Source organism: Colletotrichum chrysophilum (genome assembly GCF_026319265.1).
Source record: "Colletotrichum chrysophilum strain AFK26 chromosome Unknown scaffold_124, whole genome shotgun sequence".
In the NCBI taxonomy this organism is placed as follows: domain Eukaryota; kingdom Fungi; phylum Ascomycota; class Sordariomycetes; order Glomerellales; family Glomerellaceae; genus Colletotrichum; species Colletotrichum chrysophilum.
In genome coordinates, this window is record NW_026517411.1 from 103,169 (window position 1) to 128,572 (window position 25,404).

General features: G+C 51.9%; 5 protein-coding genes across 5 annotated transcripts; 3 read left to right on the top strand and 2 right to left on the bottom strand.

Moving 5' to 3' along the window:
• Positions 1 to 1,397: 1,397 nt before the first annotated feature.
• Positions 1,398 to 2,198, bottom strand: COL26b_010921 (uncharacterized protein; the record flags this gene model as incomplete). The annotated part of the gene is made up of 1 exon (XM_053183605.1): positions 1,398 to 2,198. The coding sequence occupies one exon, from the start codon at positions 2,196 to 2,198 to the stop codon at positions 1,398 to 1,400; it is 801 nt and encodes a 266-aa protein (XP_053032470.1).
• Positions 2,199 to 8,206: 6,008 nt separating this feature from the next.
• COL26b_010922 (uncharacterized protein) lies at positions 8,207 to 9,402 on the bottom strand (the record flags this gene model as incomplete). Its single annotated transcript, XM_053183606.1, is given in 4 exon segments — positions 8,207 to 8,514; positions 8,531 to 8,670; positions 8,857 to 8,917; positions 8,985 to 9,402. 4 exon segments carry the CDS (start codon positions 9,400 to 9,402, stop codon positions 8,207 to 8,209), a joined length of 927 nt encoding a protein of 308 aa, XP_053032471.1.
• Positions 9,403 to 15,043: 5,641 nt separating this feature from the next.
• On the top strand, positions 15,044 to 16,264 carry COL26b_010923 (uncharacterized protein; the record flags this gene model as incomplete). Its single annotated transcript, XM_053183607.1, has 1 exon — positions 15,044 to 16,264. The coding sequence occupies one exon, from the start codon at positions 15,044 to 15,046 to the stop codon at positions 16,262 to 16,264; it is 1,221 nt and encodes a 406-aa protein (XP_053032472.1).
• Positions 16,265 to 19,476: 3,212 nt separating this feature from the next.
• Positions 19,477 to 22,383, top strand: COL26b_010924 (uncharacterized protein; the record flags this gene model as incomplete). The annotated part of the gene is made up of 9 exons (XM_053183608.1): positions 19,477 to 19,765; positions 19,823 to 19,949; positions 20,005 to 20,474; positions 20,531 to 20,788; positions 21,613 to 21,899; positions 21,962 to 22,025; positions 22,075 to 22,174; positions 22,226 to 22,340; positions 22,378 to 22,383. 9 exons carry the CDS (start codon positions 19,477 to 19,479, stop codon positions 22,381 to 22,383), a joined length of 1,716 nt encoding a protein of 571 aa, XP_053032473.1.
• A 10-nt stretch (positions 22,384 to 22,393) lies between these two features.
• Positions 22,394 to 24,650, top strand: COL26b_010925 (uncharacterized protein; the record flags this gene model as incomplete). The annotated part of the gene is made up of 6 exons (XM_053183609.1): positions 22,394 to 23,676; positions 23,725 to 23,834; positions 23,894 to 23,996; positions 24,056 to 24,140; positions 24,203 to 24,465; positions 24,533 to 24,650. The coding sequence occupies 6 exons, from the start codon at positions 22,394 to 22,396 to the stop codon at positions 24,648 to 24,650; spliced, it is 1,962 nt and encodes a 653-aa protein (XP_053032474.1).
• Positions 24,651 to 25,404: the final 754 nt, after the last annotated feature.

Here is a 25,404-nt window from a genome sequence, read left to right on the forward strand (position 1 = left end):
ATCAAACAGGACCGGATCATGATCCAATATTTCGGACGTAAATCACCCTACGCCCTAAGGATTCTTGAAGGCCGCCTACCGCCGCGGAGTGCCAAATCCATCGGCGGAGCAAGGTTTCAATAGCACGCCTGCCATAGAATGCCAACTCCTGGACCGCTCTAGCGCTGATGTGCCATTGGATTACTCCCGCGGCGACAGGGCTACTCCATTGCGCAGCATGACGGCGGTTGCTGTGTCAAAATGTCTTGCTTGACAATGGAGTTGAAGATTTCCAGCCACCAAGACCATTGGTTTCCGGACGGCTTCCCTACCACGCGATTCCCAATTTATCGCGCCATGTTGACAGCACATATCCCAGCCTCACCGGCGTCTATAGCTTCGTCCTTGTCAAAAGTGTACGATCGAGCTATTTGTGGAGTTGGTTCGGTGGGGATGAACAATCTGGCCCAAGCGTGAAGCCGGCGTCGTGGCCAGAATGCGGTCTGGCTCAGGAGCGTGGCGCCGGGGCTGATTGATGGCGGCTCATCGCCCTCGTTCGCTAGATGCGAATCCGGCCGTCTCGCATTCGCGGGTTCCCAATTGAAGGCAACGCGTTCTCGGCCGGAATCCTCTCCGGATAGTCGCGTCCCGATGGTGTTTGTCGGGGGCCGGATCGGGGATCGGCGGGCAGCGTCGTACTGTTGCCCTCCCACCGGAAGGCTGGGACTTCAACGACTGTGGCGTCCTTCACGTCAGTCGCTTTTCTTCGCAATTGGACTGCTGGAGAAAGAGAATCGCATACCTCCATTGTGTGTTTGGCATCGGACGAAGAGCGGCCTTCCCAGGGCGAGACAACCAGGACAGGGGCGCAGACTGTGAAGCCGTTGTCATCCGGAAGTCCATTCACCCATGTAAGACACAGAAACAAAGTCGGCAACTAGGCACAGTCATTCCGAGACAGACAAAGAGGGTTGGATTTGTCAATGTTGTGACGGGTTGACGGATGTCGAAATCCAGAACCCGCGGGGAAAAGGCCAGGGGCAAATGGTCCGTGGCAGCAGCAAAATCACGATCTATTACATAAGCGAAAGTTCACACAAGGTTTGGTCAAAGCTCTTCTGTTGGCTTGGGTCCATCATCTGTTTACTTCATACATACATAGGTAGTCTTGAGCTAGGGATATTCCGAAGAGGCGGCAGAACAGGTGCCCATCTACCGACGATATGTCAAGGATATCATCGTCAAAGGCTGTTAAACTAGCTCCACCCAGACGCCTGGGATTGTGGCCCGGCGCCAGACAGGGTGCTCCCTTTCTTCACCTCCCGGCGGATTGTCACCGGGGCAAGCTCCGTCAGATCTCCAGCCGGCAACATCGCCATCTCAGCCTGCCGAACGCCGGATCCTTCCGTGATATCCGCTCACTTCAACAAAAAGCCACCCTCCACGTTGATGGTAGTTCCGGTTATGAAGTAGTTCTTCATCATTGACAGGTAGGCCTCTGCCAGGTCTTCCGGGTCTCCGATCCTGTCCAAGAGGGTAGAGCTCCGGTACATATTGGCCACAGCTTCCTTTTCCATCGGGATATTCTCACTGGCATGGTCCAGCAACGGAGTTTGTACGGCACCCGGTGCCACCAGATTCACTCTGATAGGCGCCATGTCGACAGCCAAACCCTTCGCCAGCGATTCCTTGGCACCGACTAAGCCGGCCTTGATGCCGAAGCCAGGCATTGGCTTGTAGCCCAGTACGCCACTCGTCATGGTGATCGATGAGGTGTATTCCTTTTTCATATAGCTCCCTGCCACCTTGGCTAGGATAGATACGCCGATAAAGCGGGTTCGCGCGAAGTCTGTAATGTTGCCTGGCGTGGCGTCCTGGAGCGTGGGCGAGTTGGCGAGGAACTCTCCGGCAGATTCCACGACGTGATCCACCAAGTCCTTCCTACCATTGGTCGCATACTCAAACAGCATCGTGATGCTAGTTTCGCAGTCGTCGCTGTGAAGATCGACGACGTGACCTCGGATTCTGTCCGCAGCACTCGGGTACGACTCCTTGAGTCTTTTGATCGTGCTGTCAATTTTCTCCTGGGTCCGACTCGCCACAACGACATTAGCGCCGTACTCGACGCTTGCTTCTGCGACGGCGTATCCAATCCCGGAAGTTCCGCCGACAACTAGAACAGACTTGCCCTCGAGCTTGTTGGTGTATTTTCGTGCCATGATGATGCGACTCACTGAGAGTGTCTGATTGGTATGTCCGGGGTTTCTTCAAGTCTCAGAGGAGGGGCAAGTTAAGGTATGATAAGACAGGTGACGAATGTTGGTGTCATAGGAAGATTCATCGAGACATTTCATCTCGTCTTGAAGCAATCTGGAAGCTTGCCGCCTGCATCACTCCTCGTGACACTGACCCGCCTAAACTCCGCAACTCTACAGGTAACCAACCCCTAGAATCTCCGCATACATAACGTTATGGGCGTATCTGATGTCGGAAAACCAATTGGTTCTGTTCTGTCGGATCGTACTGCCAGGGGACCCGTGTTTCCACAGATGCCGCTATTATGGAGTTAAGATGATAAGTCCGACCACCTCAGCCACTGCATGCCCACGAAGTTGACTTTCGGCCTCTAGCAAAAATATGTCCGACGTCAGAGATATCCATATGACAAATGAAGGACTTGGTTCGTCCGATGTCTCGGTCTTGCGCAGTCGCACAGGGCGTGCATCGCTTAGTCCCCAGCTGTCTACTCAAGATACTTGAGTTCTGCTCCCCATGAGTACATCCAATCAGATGTTCACCTAATATATTAAACATCGTAATTGTTACCTCAATCATTGTTATTATCACTTTTGTTCCTATCGCAGGTGTTTTTCCTTTTTTCGGTCTTGGTTGTCGTCATTGTTGTTGTCCTGTGATCACCCCCCACCCGGCCCCATGCACAGATACAATTATCTAGCGGAGTAACAAAACTGAAAACCTTCACCAGGAAGCTTATGCGGTCGTTCTAGTAGCTGAAATGCCCCAGAACTGTACTCTATGTAGAATTAGGCTATCTGCTTAAGATGAATAGATTCAAGCAGATAACCTTAGGGTGAACTGGAAGGGAATGTATATGCATCGCGGTTGATGGGTTGCATCAAATGATTGATTAAGCCCGTCATAGGCATGAACGCCAATTCCCTAGTTCACTCCTTGAGCATAATAACCTGTTCTTTGATTGTCGACTATGACCGATTTTGTTCTCGCAGGTAAAACCGTCAACTGACAACCTCTATAAAATACTGGGTGACACTTGCAATCAGTCTCGAATCTGCAACTTCCATGTAAAGTTGACCAATTGCAAAGGATCTGTTAGGCTAGCGAGGCAGGCTCTCAGCTGCCAAGAAGTGATTGATCGAAATGGAACAAACCCTTTCGCTTCACCAATCATTACGTCGTGATCAAAGTCAGTCAGCACGCCTGCATGAGCCTCTGCTCTAGCCGCCAGCCTTGTCCATCTTCAAATACCAAAGCAATTTTAAAGCCCCCGTAGCCTGTTCCCAACTTCTCTTAATCTTTCACACGATTGGATTTCCATCCCAAAGACTACCAGCCAGAAGCACCAGTCTCGTACAGTAGAGCGCAGCGATCCACTGGTGGAACTGACCAAAATGGCGCGTCGCCGGCTATGGGCATGCCTCGCATTCACCTCGCTGATTGTATCCGCACAGGCTGGGGCTCTGGATGATTTCACCAACAACCTCTTCTCTGATCTAGCGCCGTGGGTCTGATTCTGTACCATTTCTTGGGTAGTATGCTAATCGATCTAGTGTCCTTGCCCTTTTTGGAGAACGCGCGACTATGCAGTTCATGAGTCAATCACTGGGTTGGGCAGACTGTATTGCGTTGGCCATGGCTCCGCTAGGGATTATCACCATCATTGTGAGCGCAATTCGCGTGGGCGGGCCGATGCGGCTTAAGGCGATCATTGGCCGGGCGAAGGAGAACACCTCAGTTGCCGAAATGGAGCTGATGTCTTCTACTTCACGCGAGGTTTGCGAGTTGTACAATGGCGAGAGTATCGTTAGGTGTCAAGGCTTGGCTCCTGTGTGGGAGTACATTTGCCTCGTACCAAGAGGTGACAACGCCAAAGATTCGGCTAAGAGAAACAGCAAGACTACTGGGAGAATCCATTTCAAGACACTGGAACAAGCGATTACGGATGGCCTTTTGAACTTGGAAGGTAGGGTATGTAGTTTACACCATGAGGGAAAATTACTGACTCTAAATAAGGAACTCGCGATTCTAAGCTAGAAGGGCAAACACAACCTACTGATAAAGGACTGTCAACCTCCGTTTCTGTGGTTGAAGATGAATTCAATGCTGGGTCTACGGTAGTGCGGCGGGCTATGAGACGTACTCGTGCCTGGTTTCCCAGAGGCAGAGGTACGTTTCTTGGCAGACACTCATCCATCATTTCGTCGGAGATTGTGATTAAGTGTTTTAGGCAATGCGTCGGCTTCAACGGAAAGTAACATAGAGTTGGGCAATATCTCTCAACATCCTATACATGGTTCTTCAAATGGAACTACCGTCGGATCAACAACAGAGACCGGCTTACAGAGCTCCAAAGTTACACCTGCCGATGATCCTCTCGACGGATCCTCCATGATCGTCATTCGAAACACAGGTCCTGAAGCGCCGAACATCTCCCTCAACCTATCAGAGAGCCATAGCCGGACTCCTATCAGAACTGTTGCAGTCATGGGGATTATTCTTCAACTAGGCGTTTTGGCTTTCTTTGCGGTCATGACCTATCCATCTTACATACGCAATGATTTCAAAAAGGATGACGAAGCTGTTCCCGAACATGCCTTCCCACTTGCTGCTAGCGGTACCATCCTGTTAGTTGCAGGGTTGCTTCTGTGTGCTCGTGTGGTGGAAAGTAGTACACATGAGCAACGATACAAACCCACCGAAGGCTATGAGATCCGTCTATATTGGTTACAGCAAGGGCAGACCGTTAGTGATCAAGTCTTTGAATCTTTTGCAACCTTTCCCTCTTTACCACGAACTGAAATCATCACCTCTCGTCGCAGCAAAGATTATGGAGAGGGAAAGGACAACAAAACATTGCAACTCATGGCCATTATCGGAGTTCTCATTGGTCTTGTGGGATTCGTCATCCAGTTCGTTGGCCTGCGGGCGATGAACGCAGCAGCATCTCTGGCACAGCTCGCTGCAGTAGGTGCTATGACGATGGCAAGAGCTCTTGTGAGACCTGGATTTGCGAGTTCCTTTGAGAAGTCAAGGCTTCTCGCCGGTTTTGAAATTGACTGGCTAGCTTGGAAATTAGTCAAAGAACAGCATGTCTGGGAGACGAACGAGTCCTCTATCAAAGAGACCCAGCCCACGGAACCTGAATCTCCAAATGATGGGACCGCAGAAGATACCGTATCAAGCCCGCTATCGCGGCATCGTGAGAAGGGAAAAGCAAATCAACATGATATTCCTGGGACATGGGCTGTGGTTACGGGGTGGGGCTCCCGATACCATCCACTTGAAGCGGTACAAGAAAGCTTTTCGAGGCCCCAGTCGGGTTCGCGGCTGTTGGACGTACGCCGAGAGCTTGCTAAGCTAGCAAATTTCCAGCGAGAGACGTCAAAGACAGCTCTGAACCTTGCTCATGCAATGGAAACGACGATGTCGATCTTGTACCCTACTGGTACTGGAGTCGACGGAACTAGCGATTTCCTTTGGAATATTGACGTGATTCACAACGGCTTAGTATCAACTCCTATTTCGAATCCGGCGATGTCTCTCCAGCTTCGATTGGCTCACAAGGGAAAGTCCTGGAAAGTTTTGGCAGATGACATCGACGCTATCTTGTCACTGTGGGCATATACTGCGCGCGGAGCCGATGAGGAATTTGAGCTCAGCCAGGGCGCCGAGAACTTCAAACACGTCAACTCAGAGAATGACAGCTGGCTCCGTAACAAGATATATCCAGCCAGTCTGAGAATTCTATGTCCGGCGGATAACGCGATGAGAGACCAGATGTGTAAAGATCTCAGTCTCTGGGCGCCAAAAGCTATGCAGACCATGTTCAACATAACCGAGTACCGACTTCCCCGAGAAGATAAAGACGAGATTTACGATGTGCCGAAGAAATTTCAGTCGAGCAGAATCGTGGGTTTCAACCCACAAAAACGACCATTCTCAGACGTTCCACGAGGAGAGCGAGAGTTCTGGCGCACTCGGGATTCTGTATCGGAGCTACTGCCTCAACGCTCTGAGAGGGCTCACTGGGCCATCGAAACTCAGGAGACACTAGATCTTCTTTACGCAAAAGACCTACTATATTCCTTCTTCTGTTCCGTGGCACAGACGTTGAGGTCTTCTGTGCGAGGTAGAGCGGAGATTGAGAACATCGTGATTGACATCACCTGGCGGAATATTCTGAGGAGCAATCTCCGACTCTGTGTTTTGAAGCATGGGGACCTGAATAAGCTCATTGAAAATTTAATCGACCTTGAGCTTGGCTCTGAGATCGAGGCTACGTTGAGCCTCTTGTTGCCTTTGAGCTTCTGGGACAAAGCGCCAGTACCATTCGCAATCTTCGACGTTCTCTGTGAGGAAAAGATCAAGGCTCGTAAAGCGCAAAACTGGGAGCTTCTATTTCTAGACCATGATGATCTGAATTCCGTCAAGCTTCATAAAGAAGTTCAACTGGGCAGAGCTTTCTTCTTGCACCTCTTTTTCTTCTTAATCGAGCATGCTCAGGACGCACAAGACGAACTTTGGTTGATGAATGTCGAGGGTAGAAAGTTGGATCAGGAAGCTGAAAGCCATCAACCCGATGGCTGGTCGTCGGACATGACCCCTGGTCAACGCAAGAATCTCGATCAACATTTCCGGAAGCATCGAACAGCACTTTTAACATGCCTTAGAATTCTAGGTAACGACGAGCTCTTCGAAGACCTGCAAACGCTTTACACCCACCAAGACAGACACCAAGGCTTTCTGCATTATCTGAGAGAACCCAGAGATATTGAACATGACGTAGAGCAGTCTGAGACGCGGTTGTGTCATAGATTTCATGCGAGGAAGTGCCTGCCTTGGAGGCAGCGCAAAGACCCACCAGACCTATCAGCCAAGTTGCCGCAACGCTTCAACATGACAAGTGTTCATCTCGAGGCCATGAAGATCAATGGGAACCCCGCAACATGCAGGAAAGATACCCCTTGGATTAATCAGCCCGATGCATCTGGCTCTACACCTCTGCACCACGCTGCTAGGACAGAAAGCCTGAATATGGTGGAATATTTGATCAAAAACGGGGCTGACGTAAACTCAAGAGACTTCCGGGGATACACGCCGCTTCATTATGCTTGCGGCTATCGCGATGATAATGTCATTATTCCACTCACTGACGCAGGTGCAACATTCCACGTTCAAGGCACGGATGGAGCGTTTCCGCTTCATGTGGCGGCAGGCGAGGGGAACGTTGCCGTTCTTGCCCACTTGAACAAGATAAGCTCATCAACCTATCAGCAGATCATCCACGGTCTGGAGGGAATTGAGTGGAACGCTAAAGACTTTCACGGTCGCTTGGCCGTCCACTGGGCTGTTGTTGGAGGCCACTGGGGCGCTGTCGAGGAGCTTTATGCCTTTGTTAATGAGACCGACAATTACGGCTGGACGGCGCTTCATCTCGCCATTTTACACGGTAAAGATGAAATTGTTCGCAATATTTGCAGGCTTTCAAAGAAGAAGAATCATGTTTCCGTTGATCTGGAGAAGACGGATACTGAAGGGCGTACGGCTCTTCACTTGGCGAGGATTAAGGGAAATTCGAGAGCAGCTGACACCCTCATTGAGGCGGGTGCAGCGCCAGACCCTCAACATTATCTGCCGGCAATGAAACTGTTGCAACGACATTGGCACCACGATCTCTAAGCAGCAACTGCGCCTTTTCCTCGCAACACGACATGATTTCTGAGAGACAAGGGCCATGTCCATGTTTTAATAGAACTTTCTAGATTAGAAGTTCAAGCATGCATCACGAAATAAAGCCGCTTATTGTGTTTTCAATGTCGTCCTAGCCTCGGTTGATGTCCGCAGGATGTTCCACCCCAGAGCTGACCATCCTGATAGACAAGTCATGTAGGCGATTGCATGTGATTAAAAAACAACTCCAAGTTTTAAATCAGTAACTACTGCGAAACTCCAAATTTTAAATCAGTAACTACTTAACTTCCAACGTTTTCTGGCCTGACATCGAATAGTAGTGTGCGTACGAGTGGATGGACGGGTTCATGAGATCCTTGCGCAGCTGTACTAAGAAGATCTCAACCTCAGTGGATGACCAGCCAAGACCTCTTGTAAGAGGTGCAATGGTATTCGCGTGTAAGCCATCATAAACAGCCGCCTGGCTGTAGCGGCCGATGATCTTCAGGTCATTTTCCTTGGCCCACGGACCAACAGGGAGCTTCTTCGTGTCGTTGACCTGGTTGACATAGCCCGCAGCCTCCAAGCGTTCAATATGGTGATCAGCTGCGAAGAGTCCAACCCCGGAATTTCTCTAGACCCTCTTTGACGAGGCTAGTGAACTTAGGAAGCGTGCAATCAGACGGCATGCTCCGGTCATCGCAGTCGAATGTCCACTTCATGTCCTGAAGCTCGATCCAGCCCCCGGGCTTAAGGACTCTACTGTCGTTAGCATATCGACCTCCAAATCACAGTCCGGGCATACCTATGGGCTTCTTTCAATAGCTTGGGCCAATTCTTGATGGCTGGTGCCATGTGTCGAAGATGAATGTAGTCGATTGAATTTTCGGGGTAGAGCCATTCAGCCTCGGCTCATCAACGATGAAACTCACGTGCGGCGGGACGTACCAGGGTTGTATGGGGCTGAGATCAATGCCAGTCACCTCTGCCTCCGGATATTCGTCGCCCACTATGTGCCGGTCAGCGAGTTCAGACTCTCACATCAAGTCTTCGTAAGAGCATTTGAATGCACGAACTATCGATAGCCCAAATACCGGTACCAGTCCCGATGTCGAGGATCTTCTGGGGACTCTTCAACGGCGCGTTATGAAGTACCCCACCACATAGGTGAAGAATCATAGCATGCTTCATGTCCTCGCGCTCCTGCTCAAGATCGTCGTTGGGGAACAGGTAGCGGCCTTCTTTGAACTTGTGGTATCGTCGTTTGTTCTCGAAGTTGTAGTCGCGGACGCTGGATGACAATGAGGTGGACTGAGTGGAGCTATCGTCAGTAAAAAAGCCTGCATCCTCCACCGGGTCATCAGTCTCGATGTTGGGGCCAGGCGTTTGTTGACTGTTGGTAGCCAGTTCCTCTCCTGCAGCTGTTGGAGCGGCGGTGTTGGGTCTCGTCGGAGATCTCGAGGGAGACTTGGGAACGGCACCTTCATCCGCCATGATCGCTGCTATGGTAAGATATGGATCTACAGGGGTGGATCGTCAGCAGGCACGGGCGATGGACGACTCTTTGATGATGTTGTATCCCGCTGAGAAAGAGCGATTCGGAAGAGGGGCAGGAATGAGAGCCAACAAAATTAAGCGAGACATAGATGGGCTGGCACTGGTTCGGGTACGACTCCCTTTGTCCACGGCTACCACCTGCTTACCAAATAATCTTCATCTGCAGGTCTACGACCGGCCGGTCTCCTGAGCCAACCATGGTTAATCGCGGGGGAGAGGTCACTGCATCCTGGTTAATATCCGGACAGAAGCCCTGGTTGTTTATTGTCACAGTATTTGGCTGGTATTCCACGTGCATTGTGAATAGCCTTGCGACGGGCAGTTTTTCGCCCGGCGTCCGCTGCCGGCCTTGCAGGCGTAATGCTTGGCATCGGTGATGCGACGCCGTACTCGAGGCATTGACTGGAATCGATTGCCTGAATGATAACGATATCTGTCTCCATATATGCTAGCAAACAGATAAGATGCTGAACAGGGGATGTTATACCACTCCTGTTGCGATACCCCACAGGAAGATGGAACTGTTGCAACCGAGGGGATGAATATCCTTGAACCAACACGAAGCGAAGCAAACATGAATGACATGGTACTGGCCAAGGAGTGGAATCAGGCTTGGTGTCAATAATTGTCTACGGTGCTTGTGGATACTCTGACCAAAAAGGCATACCCTGAAGTAAGGTATCTCATTACTGCAAAATGCCGCGCTTTTCCTCTCTCCTCTATTTCTTAAACCGGCAGACTTTGCCATTCTATCCCACACTCTACCGCTGGACTTTTCCTCACGCTTCATTTTCTTCACTCCTTTGAAGAACAAATTCATACTAAGCAAGCCATTTAAACCAAACCTTTCAACAAAGATGCCTCCTCGACGCGACAGCAAAATTCATTCGCCTCTTGCCGATGGCCAAATCCGCCTGCTGAGATTAAAGCCTGCGAACGATCACTCCGCTCCCATTGAGTGCAGTCTGTTTGCAATTTCGCCCACCAAAAGCACTCAGTATGAGGCAGTCTCATACACATGGGGAGACCCAAAGCGAGACAGAGTAATCAAAGTCAACTCACTAGACTTTCAGATTTCCAGAAACCTCTTTGAGCTTCTTCACTACCTGCGACGCAGCCGGTCGGATCGCGTTCTCTGGATCGACGCCCTATGTATTAACCAGGAAAATCATAAAGAACGCCCGAGTCAAGTAAAGATGATGGGTGAGATATACAAAGGCGCATCTCATGTTGTCATATTTCTGGGCAAAAAGTGGGATGGCTTGACCATTGCTACCGAATACCTCAAGCTTGCAGCTCGACAGGAAGACGCCCACCTTAACCCAGCACTTGAGCCGCATCTACACGTACGCAGCCACCTCGATATTGCATCTATATTACTAACGCGAATCAGATCAACGGTCAGAGCATTTCCACACCTTAAGTTGAGCGCAACCTTACCAAGTTCTTCTCGGCGGAGTGGTTCTTCCGAGTATGGACAGTACAGGAATTCGTTCTTGCAGAAAGGTTCTCATTTCAGTTTGAGACGACCAAGATAGGGGGAAGCCTCTTCTTAAAGGGATTCTTTGCCTTACGGCGACACATTTCAAATCAATGCTGCGGCCGCTGTTTGTCGAATGCGGTGAAAGATTTGTGGCCGCCTTCACCCACACAAATGCGTTGATCCATACGAGAGGATTGAAGGGAGATCGAAGTTTTCTAAGGACACTTCACGACTTGCGGTGGCAACGATGTAGCAAGCCTCGAGACAGGGTGTATGGAATGCTTGGAATGGATTTCACATTTCCTACAAGCAACATGCAACCTGATGACGACATCCCCATTGAGCAACTTTTCATCGACGTCGCGCTGCAGAACATACAGCATACGAAGACATTAGATATCTTCAGCTTTTTCAGCCCCGGAAAGAAGACATCGCTGAATCTACCGTCGTTCATTCCGGACTGGTCTCTCAAGCCGACCAATCACTTTACACATCTCCTATGTGGGGACCGCCAGATGACACTTCTGCATTACAATGCATCTTGGGGGAGTCAAGCCAAGTTCCGATTTCAGTTTGATGACCTGCAAAGTCATGCTACTGTGAATGGCGTTCTCATCAATCGGATTAGAACCGTTGGAAATGCTTGCTTTTTCTCAGACCCAGGTGATCTAGCTGGAGCGACCTCGATCGTCAAACAGGCTCGTCAGTTAGCAAGGCTCCCAGATCGTCTTCCCGCATCGTACGGAGCAGCCAGTCAAAGGGAACTTCAATTTTGGCGAACAATGTGTGGCAATCTGGCCGTCAATTATCTAAAAGAAGATCGGGAGTGGAAGCTGGCGGATCCAGCAGCTGACTTTGACTCGTACTTGAGGTGGTACAAAGTTGTGAGCTCCAAGGAGAATTACTGCCCGTCTCTACTGAAGAATGAACCTTTTCAGTACCCATTGGTCCCCAATCTTTCTGGACGTAGATTCATACGCACGAACAGTGGGGATATGGGAATGGCTGACGCCGAGGCACAGCCTAACGATATCGTGATGGTACTTGCTGGTGGTAAAGTTCCTTACGTTTTGCGTGAACAGGATGCGGGTACGACTTCAAGCAAACACAAACGCTACAGGCTGATAGGCGATGCCTACCTGGATGGTATCATGCAGGGAGAAGGTGTTGCGGGGAACGCGAAATGGACGGAAGTCATCTTAGTTTAAAGCCCGATCAATCGAATGTATGAGCTCAATTTGGCCTGTTTTAGTCCCGGCAGGCCGGCAGGCATGAATGGTGTGAATTACTTCAATAGTGTGGTTTTGTTAGGATATAGCAAGTGGCGACGTTTCCCTCCTGGTTTGTGAGCGGCGACTTGGTATACTACACGGTATTCCCCCTTTCACCTAAATGTGTTTCACCAAATCGGCGAGAACCTCCTTCCGCCAGCGGAAGAATATGCTGGCATGTGTATCATCTTCCAGTCGGAGGTGAGCATGGTCCCCTAACCTCTTCGCGATCTGAACCCCATGATTCGGAGGAACAAACGTGTCGTGCTGTCCATACCACAGCCGCATAGGCAGGTCAGTCCGAATATCTTCCACATTAAACCCGTACTCTGTTCCACACAAGTACCCGTCGTGACTCACTCCATCAATTCCTTGACGATAATACTGCCGACCGGTCATGACCATCCGTGCTACAATCTCCCTGTCTGACCAGAGACCAAGTTCCTGTCTCGGATAAGTCGCCTTCTTTTTCTCTGCCTCTTGTAGACGTAGTTCCAAGCGCTGTTCGTCTGGCAAGTTGTATTGACCTTCCCGATAGAAGTACCAGCCGGCAACACGAGGGCCATATCGCCATCCGTACGTGAAGCCGAGCCAGTGAAACCAACCTGCCCCGCTCATGCCAATATCTGGTGGGCCGATTCCACAGACGATGGCGACAGCTTTGAGCTTGTCGCGAGGCATGGCTCGCGCACATGCAAGAGCATATGGTCCGCCCCCTGATACGCCCTGTTATCCAAGTCAGAAAATGCATGTTGGGATAGAAATAACATGCTCAGCTTACCATCACTCCATACTCGTTAATTTTGAGGTGAGAAGCGAGATGTTCCAGGTCTTTCGGGTGATCTAAAAGCGTCCTTCCGGTCTGGAAGGTGCTTAGTCCCATGCCAGGGCGGTCCGTCGCGATGATGCGGGCGCCAGTCTCCAGGGCTGCCTCGTGGAGATGACCGGCTTCAACGCGAGAGCCGGGAAGTCCATGACAGTAAAAGATGGGCTTGCCCGTTGACAGCCCGTACTGTGAGTAGCCGAGCTTGCGACCATCTGGCAAGGTCAAGACCTCAGTCGTGTCTTTCTCTGGGACTAGCCATGGCTCTGAAGGTGCGTCGGTGGGGCTATTGCGAAATAGCAAAGACTTTAGATATGATATTGACATTGTGAAGCGCGGATTCCTATGGTGTCCAGCGACGATGTGGACCCTTCAGTGCACCACTTAGCTGAACTTATATGTTTCCTTGAAGGATTCGTAGCGCTTATGCTCAATTCCGGCATGTAGTGCAGGTACGCAGTACCTCGTGTGTCGACCTATTCCGGTTAGGCACAAGGAGGCACGGTATGTCTTACAGACAACTCTTTGACAAGCCCGCGGGAATATTCGGAGAAGGAGGACACGTGAGACAGGATCGCATCTCCCAGAGGACGAAGATCTTCTTGATGACGGAGGGTGAGTCAATCAGCCTTGAACTTCTCGGAGGCGCATGACTGCAGCGGCTATTTTCTGACATCAAAACTCGCCGAACCTTCCGCAATTTCGCATTCCTGCAGACTGCCAAGACACCTCGTGCCGCAAGTTGTGGCAGACCTTCGTAGGCCAAAATTCACCAGGTCGGAGATGCCGCGTCGAAATCTGCTACTCATTTGCTAGCAAGGCGCCGTCCGGCGACTTTGTGGCACAGATGTGGATGTCCTCTCATTGGCAAAGTTATTAAGTAAATGCCGACTGGAATGAAATACCTTTCGTTCTCGTCCAGTAGGTACATATCAAACATGGAAGTCGAAACTTGGCAACAGTGAAAGTCGACCACTGTGGTGAAAGTCCACGTCTTCGAGGAATTATTCGCGTTGAGAGGCCAGATCCTAAACCGAGCTCGTCTTCCCATTTCAAAAGTATAAAATTCAAAGAGTGTTTATTGTCCCTAATGAAATGCAAGCAGGTCTGGTCTGACTAAGGCACCTAGCTAGCCACCGATGCCAGAGCCGGATGCCGGTGAATCGACCCCACTGTGCCGAGCGGGATCCCATAACTACAGTGGGCCGCTTTCCGGGCGTCGCTGGGGGCCGGAACGGGAGACCGCCTCTTTTTCCTGCTACTATTCCTGCGATTACAAATATTCATATGCTCCAATATCTTCGATGTACTCACTAAGCTCGTTTGAACTACTATAAGTTGCATCCTTGATAATGATTAAGTACGTAGAAAGTATAGCTGCGCAGTCGAAGGAAAATTCGGAGGTCTTCGGACCGGAGAACCGACTGCCTCGACCACAATCCTACGCATGCGTGAGCGTCGGTGGGGGGTGCCAAACCCAAAACATACAACGGAACATTTCATCGACCACTGGGACTTGGTGTTTTACAGAGAAACCGGCTTTGCCAATTAGAGCACGAACAGAAATAGACGGCGTTCCTGAGCGGATAGCGGCAGCTCCACAAGCCTAGTCGGGGCGATGTGAGTCGAGATGATTCATCGCCGCTAAGCCGAAACAGAACGTATTAGGGTGATACCTCTACATTTTCCTCTCAACAGACGATTAAAATTTGTTCAAGAATCCAGCCTCTCACAAGTGAGTGTAATGAACTATCGCACTCGTCTGTTACAGCAACTGTGGCAGTGTCAATGGTCATATTGTATGCATCGCGGGCTTTCCGTTGAATTTGTCTGGTGGGGTCGATGGTGGTCAGGGGCCGACGAGCATCGATTGACCGCCACCGCTAACTTGTAGCAAACCTCGCCCCCTGGAATTCGCGTATAAAACAGCAACCTCTTCCCACGAGGATACCAACAGAATAAAGTCGAATCGGTACTCCATCTCATCCCCGATTTTCGAAAATGCGACACTTTACGATTCCAAATCGGGCCACTGGTCTGCGAGAAGTGCCGCGGTCCCAACTAGACCTCAGAACCGACCCGGATATCATTGCAGAACTCAACACCTTCCGCCCTATCACCTCCGAGAAGAATGTCTGGGCATTTTGGGACAAAGGTCTTGACGCCATGTATCCGAGCTACAGATGCACCGTTCTAAACTGGGTACGCAAACTTGGCCCCAGCTGGACTGTTCGACTTGTCGATCTCATCGATGGCTCCCCCAACAACGTCTACAACTTCATCAGCAAGGACTGGCTCCCCGATTGCCTTGTCAACATGACCATGGACGGATCTCACAAAGCCCAGCATGCGTCAGATCTCATTCGGCTCCCATTACTCTTCGAGCATGGCGGCGTATGGATGGATGTCGGCAACATGCTGCACACTCACCTCGACGATCTGTTCTGGGACGCTCTTTCCGACCCTGGCTCACCGTACGAGATCGGTCTCTGGATCATCACCGGTCAGATCAGGAAGAAATGGGGAAGCTTCGGCAACTTCATGCTTGCCGCTAGGAAGGGGTCCATCTTCATCAAAAACTGGCACAACGGCTTCAAGGAGCTTTGGAGAGATCGCACGAACGAACGCGGCTTCCACAAGCACCCACTAATCCAAGAAATCGGAATCGCTGACGGAATGGCCGATTGGAATTTCGAAGAGAAGGTCCTACAGATGAGCGACTACGTTGCGCAGATGCTCATCGGGGACCGGACGAGGAATCTTCTTGATGTAGAGACTGGCTGGAATGGACGCGACTTCTACGAGAAGAAGGCTTTCATGGTAGAAGGGATCAACAATGGCATTCTCGGCGCCATGAAGACAGACTATGACGGCGCCAAGCAGATCGAGATCTTCACGACAAGGCTGGATGAACCGGACGATGCAAGACGGAAAGCGGCCGAGGAATTTGTGATCGACATGCTTGAGAACAGCCACATGTACAAGGTGTATCATAATTCAGCAGGTGGACTACCTGCGCTGGGAGATCTGATCAAGAAGGAGGGTTTTCAGGATGCAGATCACATACCAGGGACCTTTGGAGAGCTCTACAGATATGGAACGGTACATTGGCTGTCGACGAGGAAGGTTGACCGGCTGACACCTCCGCCAAGTGAGGATGAGCTGATTCGAGCTACCCCGACTACGCCTTCGGTGATAGATAGACAAAGCAGGATCGAATAGACACATAGGCATATTCTCCAAAATTAAGCTGATTCCAATCACGTTTACGTTCGTACCTCAGTGCCTACCTTGATGCCTTTGGTAAAAGGTACTGTGTGGCCATTGGCTAGAACTACCTTTCTGGTATTGATACCACACACATTATCCATTTATGTCCAATCGTACTTATATAGAAAGCCGCGACTCTAATTTGATTTTTTTCTTTCGGAAATCACCAACAAGCTTTTTCAACTGACGTTTGCAGCCCACTATGCCGTCATCTCAAAGAACGACTCTGCTGGATTTACCCCTACTGTTTAAGATAGTGCAGGAGACGAGGACCATTGTCCATGGCACCTTAGTGAGCGAAACCGAAACTGTACTGGAATCTCTAGCTCCTTTGCAAAAGGAGAATCGACCGAGGCCCAAGGACGGCGTCGAATTTCGCAGTCAACCAGAACCCACTGTGACAAAGACACAACAGGCATCCCCGGAGGATATGACCTCAGCGGCACCCAGAAAGCTCGATACTGATGATTTCGACGAAATTCAAAAGCAGCGTCCAGATGCTTCAACTTGGGAAATCAACTTCGAACTGAACTTGCGTCGCAGCCCGATCATCCATCTTCCGGTCGAGATTTTACTCCTCATCATGGACAAGTTAGAGCTAGCCGATCTCTTCATGCTACGCCAGGTATCGTTCACCTTCTGGCGTTTGTACATGAACAATCGGTTCCCTCAACCGGGCGCGCGCCTCGACAAGTCGAGGTTCCGAGGAGATGAGGAAACTTTCCGAAGATCGGCAGAAGTTTCGTTCTGCACACCGTGCCTACAACATCGGGCTATGGAGATTACCGAGTTACAGTTGTATCACTTAACCCTGGCACACATAATGTGGTGTTACTGCTGCGACAGGTACCATCCCAGACTGTGGTTTTCATCAGAAGAGCGAAGAAGAAACTCGGTGAGTCGCGAATGCATTATCTCACAAGGGTGGGTTCATCTCTGCGCCCATCACAAGGTTTCTCTGAAGGACGTCGGCCGTTGGACTGGCTCGGTGGCGGAAGGAGGAGCTACGCCTCACCAGAGCTTGACTTACGTGAGATGCCAAACGTGTAGCGACCTGGCCATATCGACGGCTGCTACCGCCAACCCCGGATACATCAACCCTCCAACGGTTTCTCTGTGCCTTTGGCTTCAGAAAGAACCTAGTGTTGTGTTTCATTGGACTCTACCAGTATTTGTCGTCAGGAAGATTGACCGCGTGAACGACCAAGCCCTTACAGCTGCGTTAGAGGCACTGAAAACACGACATGGCAGCATATTTTGCCCTCACGTCAACTCAAACCTTGAGCAGCTACTCAGACCATTTCATCCCGAGTATTGTTCTTGTTTAGGGCCTGATAGTCGAGTGGGTGGCGTTGTTCCATACAACGCTAAAGCGGGAAGAATGCCGGGGGCCGTTGCTTGCAAAGACGGCAAAGACGTCGCCGGGGACTACAGGTTTCTTCCTCAAAAGAAGCCTCTGCGACATATAATATACTGCAAGGGATGCAGCACGCTATATTCTTGGGACAGAAATAACGATCAGATCTCCCTGTCCAGAACGTCTGTCGTGCTTGCACCTGCAAAAGACGGCATTGAACGGGACCAATCTGGGATGGCTCTGCTCGATCCTGAATCCTTTGGGGTAGCATCAGATCCTGTGGCGAGGAATCTTATCTGGTGTGATGACAGAAATTGCGCTAATGGCCGAGAAGGAGGGATGGTCTTCAGCAGCAATCTGACAGGTTATGACTATCAAGAAAGCACGATCCACGCGCCAGATGGTTCGCAATTCGCAAGGAGAAGCCCAATCATGGGCTGTGGCGAAGCACCCCACGCAGATGTTCGTTGTTGCCGTTTCTGAAATCGTCGAGTTGCAAGACGATATCTCAGAGGGCGTTGGGGCGAGAGTGAGGGAAGACGAAAGTCGACGAAGAGCTGGTGAGGAGACCCATGTTATACGTCGCTCGCGTCTGGAGGGTACCAGAAGAAGGCAGGGGCGCCCTATTTGGCGTCAAGGAGATGCATCACACCTCCGACTGATTAATCGCCTGAAAGGCATGAAATGACGGCTGAGGAAGTGTAAAGACTTTGAAGCTTGCGACGGATCTCATGCACGTCGTCTTGGCTGTTGGAAATGGCGCTATCATCTTGCAGTCTGAACAACACAGAATTCATAAGAAGAGTCGCTTAAAATATAAATACAACTCATGTTAAATGACCGTCCAGCCTTATGATTCTTTTTGTGTCTAAGCAATTACAAGTGACGATGACCCTTCTGCCGCTTTAGTATTCATCAGGTTCGGGGGGGTGAAAGACTTCAGTTTCTCGACATTTACTTCTGGCCGTTCGGATCACGAAGCGCCTCGTTAAATCAACCTACGTGTACAACCACAACAAGATAGATAAGCAGCATTCATAAGACACGGGATGCCGTCAATGAATCCTTAGCAAATGGGCAAAAAGTCACAGCATAACCAACTAACATTGTTCACTATGGTCATCGTCAGAAAGCTTGCATAAAAGCCACTGACACCGGGCTCTTCTAATTGGCTGGCTCGGATACCTTCTACCTCATCTCATGCCTTCCTTCTGATGCCGAGGAGACGCCGCCAACCAGACGTGGAATTAGACTCATGGGACTGGGAAGCCACGTTCCCGTCCCTCAGCGGACAAACTTCGTTGCCGAAATACTCTACACGCCCTCGCGCTGAATAACCAACCACCGAAGGAACCGAGATTGGGTGCGTGCGCCGCCAATATCGTCCAATGAACAGCTACCGACGTAGCCCTACTTTGTACTCTCATTTGCAGAATGACGGATGAGAAAGGTTCCTGAAACGAGAGTTTCCGACTTTGTCTTTCCCGACTGAGAAGAAGGGGCGGGACGCTATCGACGGCGCGGGTTTGGCGCGGGCGGAGAGTGGGGGGAACCGGCCGTCGCTGCTCGGGGAGGCGAACAAGGTTACTGTTTTCGTCCCATCCGGTTAGGTCTTCGGTGCCCCACTGCTGGCCGGTGCCCGCTTACGATGGCGATGGCTGCCGGCTGGTTTGACTTCATTGCTGGAGGATATAAGAGATGGACGTCTTCCCGATGCGGACTCTGCATGAGCAGAACAACTTGCAGCAACCGACATCATTTACTACATAGAAAACTCAACTACATCGACAACTTTCGTAACGCAACCATGGCCATCACTCCAAGCGAACTTCCGGGCCTCATTTCCCAGCTGTCCGCTCTCGTCAACTCAAATCGAGATGGAGCACCAACCCCGGAAATGGAGCTCATCGCGGAGAAGATTCTATACGCGACGCGGCCGTACGGCAACGACGCCATGAACCGCATCTACCCGTACGTTGAAATCGTGACCATCAGACTGTTCATGGACTGGGGCGTTTTCGAGAACATCCCAGACGAGGGGACTATTTCATACGCGCAGCTGGCAAAGAGGGTGGACGCCGATGAATCGATTCTCAGTAAGCATGACATTCGAGCCCCCAAGCTGAGGTTCCATGAAGCCTAAGACATATTAGGACGTTATGCCTGGATTCTTGTGGCGCGCAACATACTCATCCAGACCGGCGAGGAGCTGCTATCTCACTCGGAGGTATCAAAGAAGTATAGACCTGGCAACTTGGAAGTGAGACTGGCCACATTCTAGTACGCAGTCCACCAAGCTACTCGTTCAAAGTGCGGCTACTCACTTCTCACACAGCTACGATGAGATGTTCCTCACAGCGGTGAAAATGCCAGAGTACTTCCGCCACTACGGACGCCGCGAGCCGACGCAGCAAAACCACACGCCGTATTCCTACGGCCACGGTGAGCCGGACAAGACGCTGTGGGAGATCTGCCACAAGGAGCCCGCGCGGTTGAAGCGGGTGATGGACGCCATGGACACGGTAACGCACGGCCCGATGATCGGGAAGGAGTACGATTTCAGCTGGCTCAAGGAGAGGATCGCGGATCCGGCGCAGAAGGACAGGATCCTATTTGTGGACGTCGGCGCTGGGAAGGGACATATTACCAAGGCGATCCTGCAGGAGAACCCGTTCATCCCGCATGACCGCGTGGCGCTGGAGGATCGGGACGAGGTTATGAAGCAGGTTGTGGCGAATCCTGACCCTGGGCTCGCGGGGGTGAAGCTGCAGAGTCATGATTTTCACAAGGAGCAGCCTATCAAGAGTAAGTTATCGTCACCCTGAAGAGGAGAAGATCCAGGTTTGGCTAACGCGTCGCAGAGGCATTCATCTACTTCATCTGCCGCTGTCTTCACAACTACAGCGACGAGGTATCGGGTAAGATGTTGACACATCTCAGCCAGGCCATGGGATCGGACAGTAGGGTGTTGGTAGCTGAGATGGTCATGGATGACCCGCCGCAGCCGTTGCAGGCCATGTATGACTTCACCATGCTTGACATTGGCGGGAAGGAGAGAACGGCGAAGAACTGGGCTCAAATGGCTGCCGGAGCGGGGTTGAAGGTGAACAAGATATACGGTACGAGTAGAGAGATGAAGGTTGTGGAACTTGTTAAAGCTTAAGCTTTGCAGTGGTTAGATATTGTCTTGTCACGAATGAGAATTTCAAACAATCGAACTTTCATCAGCAGATTTGTAGGCTCGATTCATTTTCTTGTTGCCCCTCGTTTCTCTCACCTAAACTTAATATGAGTAGGGAGCTAACTTCATGATCATGGCCAATAACCTGTCCGTCGCGGGATTCTATCAGGAACATGTCGCCTAACCGTCCAAATAAGGTAGGTAACCTCCCAACAGGTGCCATCATCGTATTCACATCCAAACTCCCAACCAAGCCTTGGCCCAAGCGACCAACCGAGATCTTGGCACATCGGTCTCCTTCCCGTCTGGTCCAAAACAGGATCGAGACCCGCCGGACTGCAACCCCGTATACGCAGGTTCCGCGCCTACGCACACTTGCCGAGATGTTACGATGCAATCGCATGATGCCTTTCTCGATGATCCGAAAAGGCGCGATTCTGCTACATAAGTTGGGGCAGCTCTCTCGATGCGTGAGGCAGGGAGGCATGAGAAGGACTTTGAGCTCCAGGTCTCGCTCCCGACATCATGCCTTCGGTCTGGACCTTAGCCGTTGCGGTGCTCCCTTTTCTGGGCAGCACTAGTGCTCTCTCGAAGCGCCAGAATGGGTCTTCCGTCACTGTGTCGAATCGCTACATAGTCGAATTCGCCCAGGTAAAAACACCGCATCTCCTCGGCCACCAGCCAATTCGAACGACCTCTCACCATATACACAGGGCCAAGCCTCTTTGCAAGGAGCAATCGCCTCTTTACCTGACGTCGAAGTCGTCAAGACATTCCAAAACGACATCTTCTCCGGCGCATACGTCAAGACCGAAACGCACGACATAGCCAGCATCCAAGCGCTTCCCGACATCGTCAACGTTTGGCACAACCATGTCGTCAAGCTTGATCCCGTCAAGGTTGCGCGGTCGTTTAGCGACGACGCGGCTTCGGCGAACTACTCCACGCACCACACGACTGGCGTGAATAGGCTGCATGAGAACGGAGTCTTCGGGGAGGGCGCGAAGGTTGGCGTTGTTGATAGCGGGATACAGTACTCTCATCCTGCAGTGAGCTTTTGATCCGCCGCTTAGATGTTGTATGAGGTCGTGGTTCTGACATGCATGTCTAGCTCGGCGGTGGATTCGGGACTGGATTCAAGGTTGCTGGAGGGTATGACTTTGTTGGTGACGGAAGTAGGTGATTCGTTACTCAAACTTTGATTCTGGTGTTAATGGTTCCCAGACTGGCCTGATTTGGGCGAGAAGGAGCCCGACGAGGATCCGCTCGACATTCTCGGCCACGGAACCCATGTCGCGGGCATCGTGGCGGGGTCTTCTACCAAGTGAGCAGCCCCTCTCTGAATCACTTCCAATATGTGAACTAACGTCGTCAGTTTCGTCGGCGTCGCCCCGGAAGCCTCGCTCTACGCATACAAAGTCTTCACTTCGACAGGCGAAACAGACGAAGCCACACTCATTGAGGCGTTCCTCAAAGCCTATGATGACGGCGTAAGCCCCACTTCCTAGCCTCAACACACCTTCACAGATCTAACAACCAAAAGATGGACATCATCACCGCCAGCATCGGGGGCCCTAACGGCTTCTCCGACAACGCCTGGGCCGAAGTAGCCTCCCGCATCGTCGACCGCGGCGTCCTCGTCACCATCGCCGCCGGCAACTCAGGCGACTCCGGCCCCTTCTACGGCTCCTCCGGCTCCTCCGGCAAGAACGTCCTCGCCGTCGCCTCCGTCGAGGGCGAGTCTGCGCCGATGCCAGCTTTCAATGCCACCTTCGCCCTCCGCAATGAGACCTCGTCCAGCAGGATCGGATACATCCCTTCCGTGGTGTACTTCCCCGAGTCCGTCGCCGGGTGGCCCATCTTGCCGCTCGGGCTGGACACTAACGCTACTGCTGAGGCGTGTGAGCCGTACCCGGAGGGCTCACATAACTTGACTGGGGCTGTCGCGCTCGTACGGCGCGGCGGATGCGATGCTATGACGAAGCAGGCGAACCTCAACGCCCTGGGCGCGCGGTACATCCTCATCTACAACAACGAGAGCCCGCTCGCGCAGCTGTACACGGATGACTACCAGAGCGCGCTGGCTGTCATCGAGAGGCACTCAGGCGAAGCTATCGTCGAGGCTGTCAAGGCCGGGACCAGCGTCACTGCCGACTTCTCCGCCGGGCCGAACGACGTCGTAGGGTTACCGCGCGACTTCGCCGGGCTCCCGTCGTCATTCACATCTTGGGGCGGGCTGTACGATTTAGAGATCAAGCCGGATATCGCTGCGCCCGGCGGGGAGATTTTCAGCGCGTATCCCACGGATAGCTTCTCGACGCTTAGCGGGACAAGTATGGCGTGTCCGTACGTGGCGGGCGTGGCGGCGTTGTATATCGGCGCGCACGGCGGACGGACCGTTCACGGGCCGGGTTTTGCCAAGATGCTTGCGCGGAGGATCATTGCCAGCGGGAAGACGGTAAAGTGGTGGGACGGCGCTCTCGACATGGCGGCTCCGCCTCCGCAGGTGGGCACGGGGCTGGTCGACGCGTTCAAAGTCGTGAACGCCACCACGTCGTTGGAGTTTGAAAAGTTCGCGCTGAACGACACGGCGAACTTTGTCGCTTCTCACGAGGTTGTGGTGAGGAACGAGGGGAGCGGGGATGTAGCGTATACGTTCTCCGTGGAGGACGGGGCTGGGATGGAGATTCTGCTGCCGCTTGATACGTCGGTTAGTAGCTCGCCACGGGTGAGGGCGCTGGAGGAGGTTCAGCCGAGGGAGATGCCGGTTGAGGTTGTTTTGCCTGAGGGGTTTACGCTCAAGGCTGGGGAGTCGAAGACGGTCAGGTATGTCTTCTGATGTTGATGAGGAGGAAGACGGGCTAACGAGTGCAGTGTGACGTTCCAAGCACCCGACTTTGGTAACCCGGCAGGATTGCCGCTGTACAGTGGGAAAGTCATCGTGAGTGGAAGCAACAATGAGTCCCTCGCCATATCGTACATGGGTAAGAGACTGCCGACGCCAGGCATTCTGGGTTTAATCACACATTTAACCGCATAATAGGTCTCGCGGCAGATTTGAAGAAGGAGATGGACGACATGTACATGCACGGCTTCCCCAAAGCAACGACGACGTACAACTTTATCCCTATTGAAGAGAAGCCTTAGTGAGTTGCCAACTTGCCTTCTTTAGACGAAATTGGCAAATCGCTAACACGGTTTACAGCTGGACGAATGAGATTTGGCAGGATGAGGATTGGCTCTGGCTTACCATTCAGATGAAGTGGGGATCCAAGGAGCTCCGATGGGACGTAAGTTTCGCATCCCCATTCTGCTATTTGAAAGAGCACCTGGTCCTGACCACCCTTGCCAGATCTACGAGGCCGGATGGAACGAGAGCGACTGGAGCTACCCGCCGGCGGTCGGCGAGGACGGTTACATTGGGTCGGTGGCGTACTACGACCGGTCCGACACCGAGTACTGGAGCCCGTTCTCGGACTCGAGCGGGCCGTTTGACGTGATCCCGTTCCCGCTGGAGAACGTGCACCGGAACGCGATCTACACGTCGTACCGGCATACTTTCTTCTGGTTCGGCGTGCTGGCGAATGGGTCGCAGATTGAGCCTGGGAACTACACGTGAGTTCTGCACTGGAGAGTATCTTCACAGTGTGAGACGAGATGCTAACGAATGCGATTGCGACAGGATGCGATTCGCTGCCCTCAAGCCGTTTGGGGACCCGGCCAAGTCTGAGGATTGGAGCATCTGGAAGTCTCCTCAGGTTTCCATCCTGGGAAAGTTTGGGCCGAGTCCTTGGGGTTGACAAGGGTGATGGTATGGGGTTATGTGACGGATGTATGCCATCAAGTCTGTCTGATAAAACACTAACACTGATCATCATGTAAAAGAAACACATCGTGAAGCCGCGCGTTCGTCTTCCTAGTGAGGTCTGTCTGTCTTGTCAACAATGTGAGCACGCGATTCGGTGAGGGCCGCTCGGATGGGCCCCTCGGCGGGAGCGGGCTCTTGTGGAGGCGCTACCGCCCGGAAAGGCAGGTGCTTATCGCTGGCAGCAGCAGTGTTCCCCGCCGAAGCCGGCGTCCCCGCGATAGCTGTGGGTCTCGATGCGGGGCCATGCGGGGCACTCACCGCGCTGTGGGGCCCTCCAATCAGCGTGGTATCGGCACTTTATTGACATGTTGCGCCCAATTGCCCAATGGCAGCGGGCGTTTCTCGCAAGGTTCTTGTTTGTGGCCGTAATGGTAACAATATATCGCTGAAATTACAGCAGAATTGTTTTCCTGGAAAAATCCCCACGGCCTGATAAGAAGCGGGCAATCACATCACCACCCCCCGGGCATCACGTCGATTGGCCCGGACCAGTTCCCCAGTTATCGTCTTGTTTGTTACGTTTGTCAATTCTCGATTGAATCAGACGAACTCTCTCCAACACAAGCTCTGCCAAAATGTCGCACGGGAACCTGCAGCGGACCGACCAGCCTGCTGGATCCTTCGCTACCACCCTGCTCACTCACTAGCCAATCTATGGATACCAAGACGACTGTTTCCCTATCACG